Genomic DNA, 14,742 nt, shown 5'->3' with positions numbered 1-14,742 from the left:
CATTGAGTCCGTGATGCCATCCAGCCATCTCATCTTCTGTCGTCCCCTTCTCTTGCCCGCAGTCCCTCCCAGCATCAGGGTCTTTTCCAATGAGTCAACTCTTTGCATGAGGTGGCCAAAGTACTGGAGTTTCAGCTTTAGCATCATTCCTTCCAAAGAACACCCAGGACTGATCTCCTTCAGAATGGACTGGTTGGATCTCCTTGCAGTCCAAGGGACTCTCAAGAGTCTTCTCCAAAACCACAGTTCAAAAGCATCAATTCTTCAGCGCTCAGCTGTCTTCACAATCCAACTCTCACATCCCTACATGACCACTAGAAAAACCATAGCTTTGACTAGACGGACCTTTGTTGGCAAAGTAATATCTCTGCTTTTGAATATGCTATCTAGGTTGGTCATAACTTTCCTTCCAAGGAGTAAGCGTCTTTTAATTTCATGGCTGCAATCACTTAATAAATAAAACAGTACAGTTACATGATACTTTTGAATTCTAATAATGATAAATACTTCATTTTTAAGGTTTCCTTAGAAGTATATAAAAATCAGACCTTGGTGCCTTTAAACTGAATTCTATAATTAATCATGCTTAATGTACATTATAATACTTGAATATCAGCCAGATTATTAATTTTTAAATGATATAAAACACTACCTATGTTAATTTGAAGATATGAAAAAACTTCTAGAAAACAGAAGGAACTTTAGAGCAGTGCTTCTCAAACTATCTGTGGTGAAGAACACATCTTTTGTTGGCTAAGAACCATCAGTGATCCTACTGAGCTGACTAGTTTGCACTTCATGCCACAAGAAATCATCACAAAAGCTGGACAATATCCCAACTGGCCTATACTTGATTCAACAAAAGAAGTCTAATAATCACCTGGACATCATGACAATGTCAAATTGCCCTAGAATATTTCAACTGGTTATATTCTATTTCTGAATTTATGTTATAAATCTGTAATAAATAATTTATGCATTAGGCATTAGTCCACACTTTAAGTAACATAACTTTAGAGATCAATATAATTACCCAAGGTTTCCTAAATTGTGTTCCATGACAGGCTAAGGCTATAAGAAGAAATGCTAACCTAGTCAAAGTTATGTCTTAGATTCATAAACCATATAAGAACATGGGCTAAATCACTTTAGTCGTGTCTGACCCTTTGTGACCCCACGGACTGAAGCCCTCCAGGTGCCTCTTTCCATGGGATTCTCCAAGTAAGAATACTGGAGTGGGTTGCTGTGCCTTCCTCCAGGGGATCTTCCCAACACAGGGACTGAACCCCTGTCTCTTATGTCTTCTGTACTGGCAACTGGGTTCTTTACCACTAGTGCTACCTGGGAAGCCCATATAAGCACATAAAAGGTTCTGAGAACTTCTTCAATAAACATGCCTGTTTAATTCAAACTTATTTGACTACAGAATCTATCTTTTCTATCAAGATAAACACCCTTTAACATTACAAAAACTAATTTCCTATAAAATGCATAGAGAAATCCTAGTTTAAACAGAATTGCTGATGTACGTTATTCAACAACTGCTTTAAAATTCCCAGTGGCAGAGAACTAATTTCTTTGCAATGCAATTTAATATAGAGAATTATAATACATAGGATATGATTCTTTTTTTGTGAATTCAAATTATTCAACTTCCAAAAGTTAATTCTAGATATGCTTTCTTTTTAAAAAAAATTTCATTGGCGTATAGTTGCTCAGAACTATGTAGTTTTTCCAGTAGTCATGTACAGATATGAGAGTTGGACCATAAAGAAGGCTGAGTGCCAAAGAATCGATGCTTTTGAACTGTGGTATTGAAGAAGACTTTGCAGAGTCCCTTGGATTGCAAGGTTAAACCAATAAATCCTAAAGGAAATAAATTCTGAATACTCATTGGAAGGACTGATGCTGAAGACGAAGCTCCAATACTTTGGCCACCTGATACAAAGAGCCATCTCATTGGAAAAGACCCCTATGCTAGGAAAGATTGAGGGCAGGAGGAGAAGGGGACGACAGAGGATGAGATGGTTGGATGGCATCACCAACTCAATGGACATGAGTTTGAGCAGGCTCTGGGACTTGGTGATGGACAGGGAAGCCTGGTGTGCTACAGTCCATGGGGTTGCAAAGAGTCGGACACTACCGTGTGACTGAACAACAACAGGAAGGGTGGCGGGGACTTTTTTTTTAAAGTGTCTTTAAATGACAACCCACTCCAGTGTTCTTGCCTGGAGAATCCCAGGGATGGCAGAGCCTGGTGGGCTGCCGTCTATGGGGTCGCACAGAGTCGGACACGACTGAAGCAACGCAGCAGCAGCAGCAGCAGCAGCATAACAAGACCTCACGAATCTTATAAAACTTCAATTTTGAAAGAAGCAAATTTCAATGTGGTGATTAAGACAAAGACCTAGTAAATTAAATGACTTAAACTTGACAAAGTATACTATCATTCTACATGCTGAAAACAATCTTTTTGCAAAGTATTTTTGGTTTGAATATAAAGATTCCTTGGTGCTAGGGTGCAGGGTGGGGGAAACTAATTAGAAGTAGATTTACAACTTGGAATATGAAAGGACTTTGTCATCAGTATAGAGGATAACATTTACCTTATTTGCTATGAGAGAGAATTCCTTTGAATCACTGAAAAGCTGTATCAAATTATTGAGGTGAAACTTTAAAAAGGTAGTTGGCTACGACTGAGCAGTTCCTTTTTTTTTTTTTTTTTAAGACAAGTGGAACTGAAATTTACTCTGTCAAGAGTTCAGAGCTACTAAACATCTTCAGATGGTTTTACAATAAAGGCTTTAATGAACATTAGAAGTCTTACATTTTTATCAGTTTCTTAAGTATTTTCTAGATAATAGTTCCATAAATATTTCAGACATGAATTCCATAAATGACTTCTGTGAACAAATAAATCTGAGATCTTAAACAAAGGTGAACATAGTTCTTTTCTAAGGAGTATCTTAGGAACTTTCATGTGTCAAGATGCATTGCAACCTTCTTCAATAAAATGAAACAGCATAACTTAAGAGGAAGGCACTTGGCTATGAAGTTGTCATATCCAATGACAGCAAAAGTAAAATAAATGGGAGCAAATGATTGTGCGATCAAATATGTCCTCAAATAAACAATTAGAGACTCAAAAACTATGCCCAGGGACTTCCTCCAGCATTTGTACTAGTCGATTTTAAAAATTTATAAAATGTCTTTAATGTAGCATTCCCTCAGCTCAGTTTATAATTTCATCTCTTCACTCAACCAAGATTCCTGGTACAATCTATCAAGCTGAGAAGGCAGCTTCCCAGCCTCTGTGGTTGGTATTCTCCGTGGATGCCTCTCCCACAACCAATCAACTAATAACAGAGGACCATAACAGCATCCCATGAACAGCCCAAGCAAGTTTATTGAAGATTTTGTTTCTATAAGCAGCGGTGAAGCCTCTCATCTGAGAGTAAGAATAAAAAGTTTTAAAGTCTTAGGATGCACAAGGTAATTTCCTCTCTGCTTCCCTTGTTTTAAGCATTATTATGTACCTTTAGATTCTATTTCAAACGGGAATTGCTTGCTTACCAAAAAAAAAAAAAAAAAGGATTTCGATAGAATAAATGGTAAAAAGGACAAGATTAATCATTAAATAATCAATAGTGTTGGTCTCTTTACTAAAAATACAAAGGGACAAGCTCCTAGGCATTCAATGGAGCATTATGGCATTAAGAAGATGAAAACTTGATGTTTTGATGAAGATGACTGTCCCTAAATAAACTGGATGGTCCCTAAACGTGTGGTGTACTGTAGCCCAAATTTGTTAATATTGACATCAGGTTTCTAATGAGTACCTTCCAGTGAGTAAAAAAGTCAATAACGTGGACAAAAGAATGTAATGAATTGGAAATTCTAACTGGCACAAATATGGTCAGGTTGAGTAAATATCCAAGCATCTTGGCCTCTCAAGCAGGTAGCACGTTTACTTTTCAGGAAATCTATCTTACCCATTAATGTAAATCTACTGAATTCACTGGGGTGTATAATGTAGTTCTGAAACATTCTTTTAACAGTTCCAAATAGAGACTGTTATTTTCTGAAGGGTTGTTTAACCATCATCAGGAGATCTGTCTTCCTGAGTTCTAGAGATTCGGTAAGGTACCAGTTTAAGTAAACGTTATGAGGCATGATTGTAAAAAGAAAAGTACCCTGATATGGATTCCAAAATCCCTGTCCTAGATAACACCGAATTATTCTAGCTTTTTGTTTTTATGATTTTCAAAGGGAGTTGAGACACACATTAACCTTAAAGAAAGTATCTATTTATTCCATTTCATCTTAAGAGACTGTCAACATAAAAATATAATTTAAATTGCTCAACATAGAGCAACTATTATGCCTCTCTCCCAACATTTAAAAGGAAAACTAAGAAACTACAGGTCATTCTTTGTGACCAAAATGATACTAAACAACTATAGTTAAGTAAACCTTCAATCACTTCCATCCCCTCTATAAGAAAGACATAATACTGATGCTGAAATTAAACTTTTTTTGTAATTTTTCAAATCACTTTACTAAATTCTAGGAAATATGACTAGATGGCCAGGGTTTCCTTCCTTTCCTTTTCTTTGACTCCCAGATTTTCAAAATAGTACTTTGTCATCAAGTTTCTGTCTTGTTACATAACAGCTCCTCTCTGTCAGATGGAGTTAGATCTTGGGAAAGTTATTCTCCCTCACTGCTCCTTTCAATTACTGTAGCAAGTCCATAATTTATCTGAGACCTAATTTAGAAAAAAATAATGAAATCTCAGACAGATACATAAATTCTACTCATCAGAATCTTCTTAGCTGGCAGTTTTATTATCATTATCAATGATATCAACATATCATTATCAACTTTAACCTCTTAAAGTCACAATGTTTGGGAGATACCTTTACTTGGATCATGGTGTTTTAAATATTCATGAAAAAATTTTAAAATGTTCCAAAATATGTAGCACATCAATGAGTGTAAAACAAAAAACTCTTTCGCTCCAGTTTATTTTACTATTCCCCAATATAACAAGGAATAAATTTCTAAATAAAAACAACTATACCTGAAAACTTCTAGGAGATTCAATGCTTATCTGTTACTTACTTTGTAAAAGAACTTCTATGATGTGTATTTTTAAAATTTTCTCTGCTGTTTGAATGGTCCGTATATAGCTGGACTTGGATTTTAGGGAAGCATTAGTTGTGTTATTGATTTGGCTAGACTGTGAACTCTTGAAATGATTTTTTTTCTTCTTTTATTTCAGAGAAAACATCCTATACTAGATGCTTTTCTGCTTCCTAGATACCCATGTAGATACAAATATTTTTATTATTCAATAATGATAGAACCTTCTACTAAGTCAGTTTATTATGATTCAACTAAATGAATTCAAATACTCTTTCATTAAAAAAGTAATATATTGTAAAGCTGTATCAATCAAATGAAAAATACATATACTTATTATTCTTCCCTAAGGGGAAGATTTAAGTTTGAATTTGAATGCTGCTTAGCATAGGGTTTTGATGTTAATAGAATCCTAAAGAATGATTTTACATGAGGCAACTAACATTCTTAAATAAGACTGATAGCATTTGAAATGAAGTCACCTCTATCTTGGCTATTTCTTGAATATCTTATCAAGAAAGATCTTAAGTCTAATGTTCATAATTATTTTAAATAGTATTGTTTATGAGAGCATAAAAATTTACATAAATGTTCAATTATTAGTAGTTATCTTCACTAATAAAGATATATGAACATTATGTACTATATAAAGATTAAGTTACACAGAAAAATGTTTAAACAAGTGAAAAATATAGAATTCAAAATAACACATGTCCACTGTAGTCATCATGACACAAATAAGTATCATGTTTTTATGTTGACATATTTGGAAATGCAGAAATTTTAAAATATTTTGATCAGCATAGAGCAAATTATTTTTCTATAAATGCATTTCAATATACCCCTCTGTAGGAGATAAGGTTATGGGTATTCTTTATTTCTTCTTTATACATTTGTGTACTTAACTTTTGTTGTTTTTGTACATGTATTAATTCTAAAACCAGAAAATGAGGCCAAAAAGACTTCCATATATTAACTCTAAAATAAACTATGTAAAGAAATAAATTTTACTACTTCAAGTATTATATTCAGTTAACTACAAATGATTTTATTTGGCAATAATTAATATTATGTGACCTTTTCATGATTATATTATTAAACTTTAAAGAGCATATTATTTCAGTTTATGATATCTACCAAGGATTCCTTCCTTTTAAATTTCTTCACCATCATAATAATTATCAGCATCAGCATCATCAACAACAACAAAAACATACTATTTTGTACCGTGTGTTTTTGTTTATTCACTAAGTTATGTCTGACTCTTGCAACCCCATGGATTGTAGCCTGCCAGGCTTCTCTGTCCATGGGATTTCCCAGGCAAGAATACTGTAATGGACTGCCATTTCCTTCTCCATGGGATCTTCCCAACCCAGGAACTGAACCTGCATTTCCTGCACTGTACTTCCCTGGTGGCTCAGACGGTAACGCGTCTGCCTGCAATGCGGGAGACCCGGGTTAGATTCCTGGGTCGGGAAGATCCCCTGAAGAAGAAAATGGCAATCCACTCCAGCACTCTTACCTGGGAAATCCCATGGACGGAGGAGCCTGATAGGCTACAGTCCATGGGGTCACAAAGAGTCGGACACGACTGAGTGACTTCACTTTCCTACACTGCAGGCAGATTTTTACCACTGAGCCACCTGGGCAATCTTATTTTGTACCTACTAAAGAACAGTTAGAAAATGTCTATGCACTTTATCCAACATGTCATAGTTTATAGTTTTAGCATCCCTTCACATTTTAGTAAGAAATAACTTTCTTTGGTTATTTGGATACTTATATACTTTGAAATTATTCACCTATGGTTAATGGGACTTTTTATTTTATTGCTTTGTTCTTATTTTTTCAAAAAAGATTCAAGTTTATTCTTAGTTACTGGTCATACAGAACACACTTGGGAATAGCTTCATTTTACCTATTCAGAGTTTATTTCAGATCCTTGTTTTATATTTGAGGTCAACTGTTTCTAAGTAAATTCACACATCTAAGTACAATATTTTAGTTAGACAATAATGGGCCTTTGATACAGACATATCTCATATTTACAAACTGATTTTCCTCTGCCATTTTAATAGTTAAATTTTAAGTTATAAACAAGTTTTGACCATTTCACTTCATAAAAGTCCAAAGACAGATGTTTATACCCTATTTTTTCTATCACACTAGGAGCAAACCCCTTTAGGGGTTTATTATTTATTTTTTTACAAATGTTGATGAAGAAAGAAGTATTTCCATAATAATGTGATTAAATTAAAAAGGAACTGGAAAGATTCTGCAACATTTTACTTCCTTATATATTTGACATATTCTGAAGTCAACAGATAACAGCAGACTGTTGCTGTTTCAGGCCATACAGTCTGTGTGTTAATTAGGAAGCCTTGATTATATAAGGGCTTCAATTTCCGATTATGCCTGGAATCATGTGCCAAATCAGTTAAAAGTTATTCACTCAGGAAAAAACTCAATAAATAACTTGAGATGTAGAGACCTTATGAAGTTATAATAAAGAAAATCAATGATTCCTCCAAACATCTCCATCTAAAATGCCGTACACTTGATATAATTTTAGTAAGATTTAGAAATATAATTCACTTGGAGGAAAGAGTTAAAAACATAGATATAAACTGCTGTGAGGGACAAAATTTGCAATACGGCAATATGGCACAGTGATGCTAATTTAACTATTTCTAAGAAGATAGTATTTTGCATAAACTGAGTGCAATCTATGAGAATAAAAAAAGTGTGCATTTATGTGAGAGGTATAGTCAAAATCCAAACATTTCAGTTGAAGTTCAATGGAACTACTATGAACATTTTCTCTTAAGAAAATTAAAAATCCAAACTTAGAACTAAGTTTTGCAGACATTATCATTGAGAAGACAACATAGTATTGAGTGTTTGTCACACAATTTTTATAACCTAATATGTTTTATAATTGCAATCACTTATAATATAATGTGTATTCTAACTTTCTTAAAAAATTATTTCAATTATTAATTGTCATAGCACTCCTATAATGTCAGTGTGGCCATGTTCTATCATAAAGGAGAGATAAAGTTATTTCTGTGGATTTAAAACAGTCAAAGTTGTTAAAAAAAAAAAAAGCGTATAGTGACAAATCTGCTTTATCCAACAGAAATATTTTAAATCATTTCAAAATCTGAGACTTACGGGGAGTTCCTTTTAGATATTTTAATCTACTTAAGGTTGTTATTACAGAATAAAAAAGGAAGGGAGGTAGAAAACAATCTTTCCAACACCACTTGCTAAAAAGAAAATCACTTAAATCTGTCCTCCAATCTGTAGCCTGCTGCCACGAAACCTCTATGTCAGTTCACCTCTCTGTCTTTGTTGCTCCACTTTCTAACCAGGCTCAATATGTTTAGTTTTGTTCCACTATGACCCATATATAGCCTGCGTGATCATTCTAAAAGGCAAGCCCAAATTGTCTCTTCCCTGCTGAAAACTCTTTAATGGCATTTACCATTTCCCTTAGAATGAGAAATAAAAAACAAAGCTTATTGAGGTCTTCTTCAGACTTCCCTGGTGGCTCAGATGGTACAGCGTCTGCCTACAATGCAGGAGACCCGGGTTCAGTCCCTGGGTTGGGAAGATCTCCTGGAGAAGGAAATGGCAACCCACTCCAGTATTCTTGCCTGACAAACTCCATCAAAGGAAGATCCTGGTAGGCTACAGTCTGTGGGGTCGCAGAGAGTCAGACACGACTGAGTGACTTCACTTTCACTTTCAGCCTAATAGGGTTCAGGACATACTAACACAAAATATGACACACTGTCATATTAAGATGAAAGAGTTTGAGAAATAGAAGTGGAAAGGTCACTCTGACCTTCTTCCAACCCTTATCTCCTGAGGCAAGTCATAAAATCCTCAAGTAAGAGGTGGGATCCTCATCCCCAGAGGAAAGGTGCATCTTTACCTCCGAAGCCAAGGACATGAGAAGACTCCTAACAAGCCCTGCTAAGTCTCCCTCAGTTTACTGGGCTTACGTTATACTCCTTAACCTATCCCTCTCTACACGACAACCCAATCTTCATCAAAACTAGCATAAAAATACTCAGATCTGTTTCTTCTGATCTTGATTTGTTGATGAAGGCTCCTGTGCCACAAAGAAATTATATTCATTCAACTTATATGCTTTTTCTCCTGTGAATTTATCCTTGTCAGTCTCATTTTCAGACCCAGCCAGGGATCCTATGAGGGTTGAGGGAAACATTTTCCTCCTCTACAATCCTCATTTTTCAAATCAACACTATCTCTACTCCACCATTCTCCCAAAAGGAACCTCAGTAATTTGAACATGTTCTCTCTCACCTCTCTGCTTTTGTGCATGTCTTCTCTGCCTGGAACTCTCTTTCTCACATCTGAATCTTGCTACCTCTCATTCATTATTCAGGACTCAGCTTAAATATATCCTCTGAGGAACTGTCCTCTTTCCTTCTAGATTAGGTTAGATGCCCTTGCAAAGTCTTCCTATCCTGGATCTTATTATATTTCTTATTATAATATTTTAATTGTAACCACATGAGAAAGAGATTGTGTTTGTCTTGCACACTGTGGTCTCTCCAGGACCCAGCACAGTGGCTGGTGGTAGTAGGGGCTCAAGTATTTCTTGCTGAATGAAAATATCAGTATCAGTTAGATAATCTTGCAAAATATAAAATACTCAGCCATTAAAAAGAATACATTTGAATCAGTTCTGATGAGATGGATGAAACTGGAGCCGATTATACAGAGTGAAGTAAGCCAGAAAGAAAAACACCAATACAGTATACTAACACATATATATGGAATTTAGAAAGATGGCAATGACGACCCTGTATGCAAGACAGCAAAAAAGACACAGATGTGTATAACGGACTTTTGGACTCAGAGGGAGAGGGAGAGGGCGGGATGATTTGGGAGAATGGCATTGTAACATGTATACTATCATGCAAGAATCGAATCGCCAGTCTATGTCCGACGCAGGATACAGCATGCTTGGGGCTGGTGCACGGTGATGACCCAGAGAGATGTTATGGGGAGGGAGGTGGAAGGGGGGTTCATGTTTGGGAACGCATGTACACCCGTGGTGGATTCATGTCAATGTATGGCAAAACCAAAACAGTATTGTAAAGTAAAATAAAGTAAAAATAAAAAATTTAAAAAAAAAAGTACCTTTAACCTGGCAAGCACTACAGAGTACAAAATATAATTTTTTTAATGTATCAATTTCATATAGTCATATATTCAGACAGAGATAAGGTTAAAGATGTATTTTAATATATACCTTCTAGGAAAAGTATGTTCAGAATAGCTAGATGAAGCAAGCAATAGCATAAAATTCACTGAAAATAAATACTACTGTGTTCAAAAAAGACAATCATTTGAAAAGCAAAATGTTGATTAGGCATTTTTCCTAAGGCAAACAAAGAAAGAAACAAAACCAACCGAACTAAACTAGAGTGAGCTAATGTTCTTTTCTGACCTTTTTGAATAGCTACAGAGGAAAGGTGGGGATGGAAGGGACATATATAAACTCTGAACTAATTTCCTGCTCATTCAAACTGCTATTTCTTTCCTGACTTTGCAAACAATACAAGAAAAGGAGTGTGCATGCTCAGTGGCTAAGTCATATCCAACTCTTTGTGACCCCAAGGACTGTAACTAGTCAGGCTCATCTGCCCACGGAATTTTCCAGGCAAGAATACTGGAGTGGGTTGCCATTTCCTTCTCCAGGGGATCTTCCTGACCCAGGGATAGAACCCGTGTTTCCCGTATCTCCTGAATTGGCAGGAGGATTCTTAACCACCGAACCACCTGGGAAGCCCGGCTAAGAAAAGGAGAGGAAACAAAATTTTAATCAGATAGGAGAATCATTAGGAAGCCCAATCAAATGATTTTTGAAGATGTCAGATCCTGCCAAAACAAGAAACTGAAGGGAAGACAAACGAAACAAAATGGTAGCATTTAAATTTTTTTTTTCATATATAAGATTCTGTTCAGTTTATTTGTATTGTTTAAAATTAGGGAATAGTAAAATATGAAAATAAAAAAATCGGTGTTTAAATAAGCTCAATTGTAACATATAAAATATTTGTAGCTTTTTATGTAATATATTATGAAGCCATTTCAATTTGGCACTGGTCGAAACAACTTCAGTATAACAGCTAAAAGTCATGACTACAACTCATGGTGGTTTTGTAATTTCTTGTCTGCTTCATTAATAAATATTACATTTGAGGGTTTTTTTATGGCTACTTCTTAAACTTAAATCGCTTCCTGTCATCCTGAGTCTTATCTTAGATCAGCCTAAATGTGCAAAATGGCACTTACTTTTTTTCCCTTCCCCTATATTCTGAGTTTTACATGAAAGTGAAAGTGAAAGTGTAGTTGCTCAGTCATGTCCAACTCTTTGGAGACCCCGTGGACTGTAGCCCACCAGGCTCCTCCGTCCATGGGGTTCTCCAGGCAAGAATACTGGAGTGGGTTGCCATTTCCTTCTCCAGGGGATGTTCCCAACCCAGGAATCGAACCCATGTCTCCCGGATTGCAGGCAGACGCTTTAACCTCTGAGCCACCAGTTTTACATGAAGATAGCAGAATTCTCTCTCACGTCAAGCTCAGCTCATATTAGGCACGTGGGCATGCTGTGGAGGAAGGAAAGCTCATCACCTTCTTACAGGTAAACACTTTGTGTTGGTGGGTGGGTTTAGTGATGCTCTGTTGACTGGCAGCTCCACTGGCACTGAGCCACCAGAGAGGACTTTGAATGTGACACTTGGTTCCTGAACAGACTCTTTCAACACAAGATAAACAGAAAGTAAGAGAGAGGATAACTTTTTAAAAAGAACAAGAAAGAAATACTGCATATCACTAATTACCTGTTCATAATAGAGGATGTTTTCCTCAGCCATATTTGTAAACGCTGACTTGATATCATTTTGCATGTTTTGTTTCCATCTTTCCCAATCTGCTTTCAGGGCATTGTTAGCGCACTCCACTTTATCTTCCAGTTTTCCAATCTCTTCTGTAAGCTGAGTTAGATCACAAAGAGAGATCAGTTGATCTATGCATTCCTGCCACTAAGCAAATTCTTTGAATCTAAGATGAATATTCTATATTTTTGAAAAGCACAAGAGTATTTTTTTTGAAGAGTTGCCAGTATAGTCAGAGATATCATGTAGAGTTCTAAAGGTCTGCGACCAATAGCACTTGACTTTGGATAAATCTCTCAAACCTTGGGCCTCAGTCTCACTATTTATAAATCAAAGGAAAATGAACTACAAGTAATCTCAAAATCCTTTTGCAATAACTCTCTCATTACCACTGTTTGTGGTGATAATATTTATGTTAAAAGACACGGTTTCACATGTTCAGCTTTTCTTTCCTGCTTCTTACTTTTCAACTGTTTTGAGCAGAATGCTCAATTAACTGACATGTTATAAGGTCCATATAGATTATCCAGCCTGGAGGCCCAGGGGATTAACTGGCTACATTCCATTCAGCTGGTAACAGAGACAGGTTTATATCTCAAGACACGTGACACTGATTCCACACTCCATTAGACAAGCTATGTATGACAGTCAAACCTCCTTCCCAAATCACCCAGCAACATTTGAGCATGGAACCCACCAATGTACTGATTTAAATTTAACATTTATATTTATACAAATTTTAATATATTTATCCATATTTTATTTATTCTTATATTCAGCAAACATATATTTATTAAGTGTCTTCTATGTATCAGGCATTCTTCAAGGGCCTGGAGATTGAATAATGAAGACAACAGACAAAAATTCCTGCTTTTACCAGAACTTATATTCTATCAGCAAAGACAAACCATAAGCAAGACAAATGAAATATCTATTATTTGATAATAAGTGCCAAAAAGAAAAATGAAGTAGAAAGGTAGTTAAGGAGTATAAGAACAATGCATTTTTAGATAAGATGGCTAGGGAAAATCTAAATAAAGTGTCATATCTAAAGTTGATCTTAGAGTGAATCATGCAGCTCTTAGCAGGAAAAGCATTCCTGGCAGAGAAAAAAAACAGGGCAATGGTCTAGAGATAGAAGTAGGTCTGGATGGTCCAAGAAGAGCAAGGAGACCAGTATGACTGTAGCAGGTGGCAGAGTTAAAAAAGAGGGAAGATCCTAGGAGATGCAGTCAGAGAAGCAGTTGGGTGACCAGATCTTACTATGCAGTCCATGATAAAGGCCCTAGGTTTTATTGAGTGTGACCAAAGGCAGGGACAGTTAAGGAGAAATAACACCATTTCTCCCATGTTTTATTAATAAAAGGGGCATTATACATTACTACTCTTCCTTAACTCCAAGTATTCAAAAAATGCTGTCATTAAGAAGGTCACCATTACAGACATGTTAAAAGGTAATAATGTATGTCTTATAATTTTAAAAAAAATGTTATTTTACTTTCAATGCTTGCTTAAAATTTTATTCATTTTATTCATTTTTATTTTTTTCACTTCTTATTCATTCATTTTGCTATGAAATTTCACTCAGACTTTATTTCATTGTAGCCATATTTGCTTTTATTTCCCTCAGACTAGATGTTTGGTATTATATAAATCTTTTATTATCTGCAAAATGTAATGTGTTAATGGCTCAGTCATGTCCGACTCTTTATTACCCATGGGAGATCTATTTCATATGTAGGGTTGGTTTTCATGGTTTGTGTGTGGTGGGAATATGTAGTTGTTTTTTTTTTTTCCCTTAACTTTCTTGTTTTGTTTGTCAACTATCTCAGTGAGGCCATTTATTACTTTTATGGGTACCTATAAACTGTGGTGCTGGAGAAGACTCTTGTGAATCCCTTGGACTGCAAGGAGATCCAACCAGTCCATCCTAAAGGAAACCAGTCCTGGGTGTTCATTGGAAGAACTGATGCTGAGGCTGAAACTCCAATACTTTGGCCACCTCACGCAAAGAGTTGACTCACTGGAAAAGACTCTGATGCTGGGAGGGATTGGGGGCAGGAGGAGAAGGGGATGGCAGAGGATGAGATGACTAGATGGCATCACCAACTCAATGCACATGAGTTTGGGTGAACTCTGGGAGTTGGTGATGGACGGGGAGGCCTGGCATGCTGCAATTCATGGGGTCACAAAGAGTCAGACACGACTGAGCGACTGAACTGAACTGAACTGATGACTCTATGGGGTAATTATTTTGCTAAATCATAGAGGACATCTAAAACGGTGTTGTGTGGGTATGTACGCTCAGTTGCTTAGCCGTGTCTGACTCTTTACAACCTCATGGACTGTAGCCCACTAGGCTCTTCTGTCTATGGAATTTTCCAGGTAAGAATACTGGAGCAGGTTGCCATTTCCTACTCCAGGGGATCTTCCCAACCCAGAGATCAAACCCGTGTCTCTTACATTTCCTGCATTGGCAGATGTATTCTTCACCACTGTGCCACCTGGGAAGCCCAACAGGACATTAACGGGAAGTCTAATAGTGGACTTTGGATGCTGGGGAATAAGCTAAGGTGAAATTACTGACAGGGAGAAAGCTCATGCGCTGGTTACAAAACCTCATTTCCCTGGGTTGTTGGCTCAAATCTTCCCATTTTCA

The 14,742-nt window shown here is 36.3% G+C and overlaps 1 protein-coding gene across 2 annotated transcripts in view; it reads right to left on the bottom strand.

Moving 5' to 3' along the window:
• The window catches only part of SNX7 (sorting nexin 7), a 179,523-nt gene that overhangs the window by 57,368 nt on the left and 107,413 nt on the right, over window positions 1–14,742 (bottom strand). For both annotated transcript variants that reach the window (XM_018045807.1, XM_018045806.1), the window contains exon 8: window positions 12,030–12,182. In XM_018045807.1, coding sequence (XP_017901296.1) covers window positions 12,030–12,182 — 153 coding nt within the window. The remainder of the gene's footprint in view (window positions 1–12,029; window positions 12,183–14,742) is intronic.

This window comes from Capra hircus, chromosome 3 (genome assembly GCF_001704415.2).
Source record: "Capra hircus breed San Clemente chromosome 3, ASM170441v1, whole genome shotgun sequence".
Classification (NCBI taxonomy): Eukaryota; Metazoa; Chordata; class Mammalia; order Artiodactyla; family Bovidae; genus Capra; species Capra hircus.
Note: the sequence above shows the minus strand (reverse complement) of the source record. Positions and strands in the feature narration are given on the sequence as shown.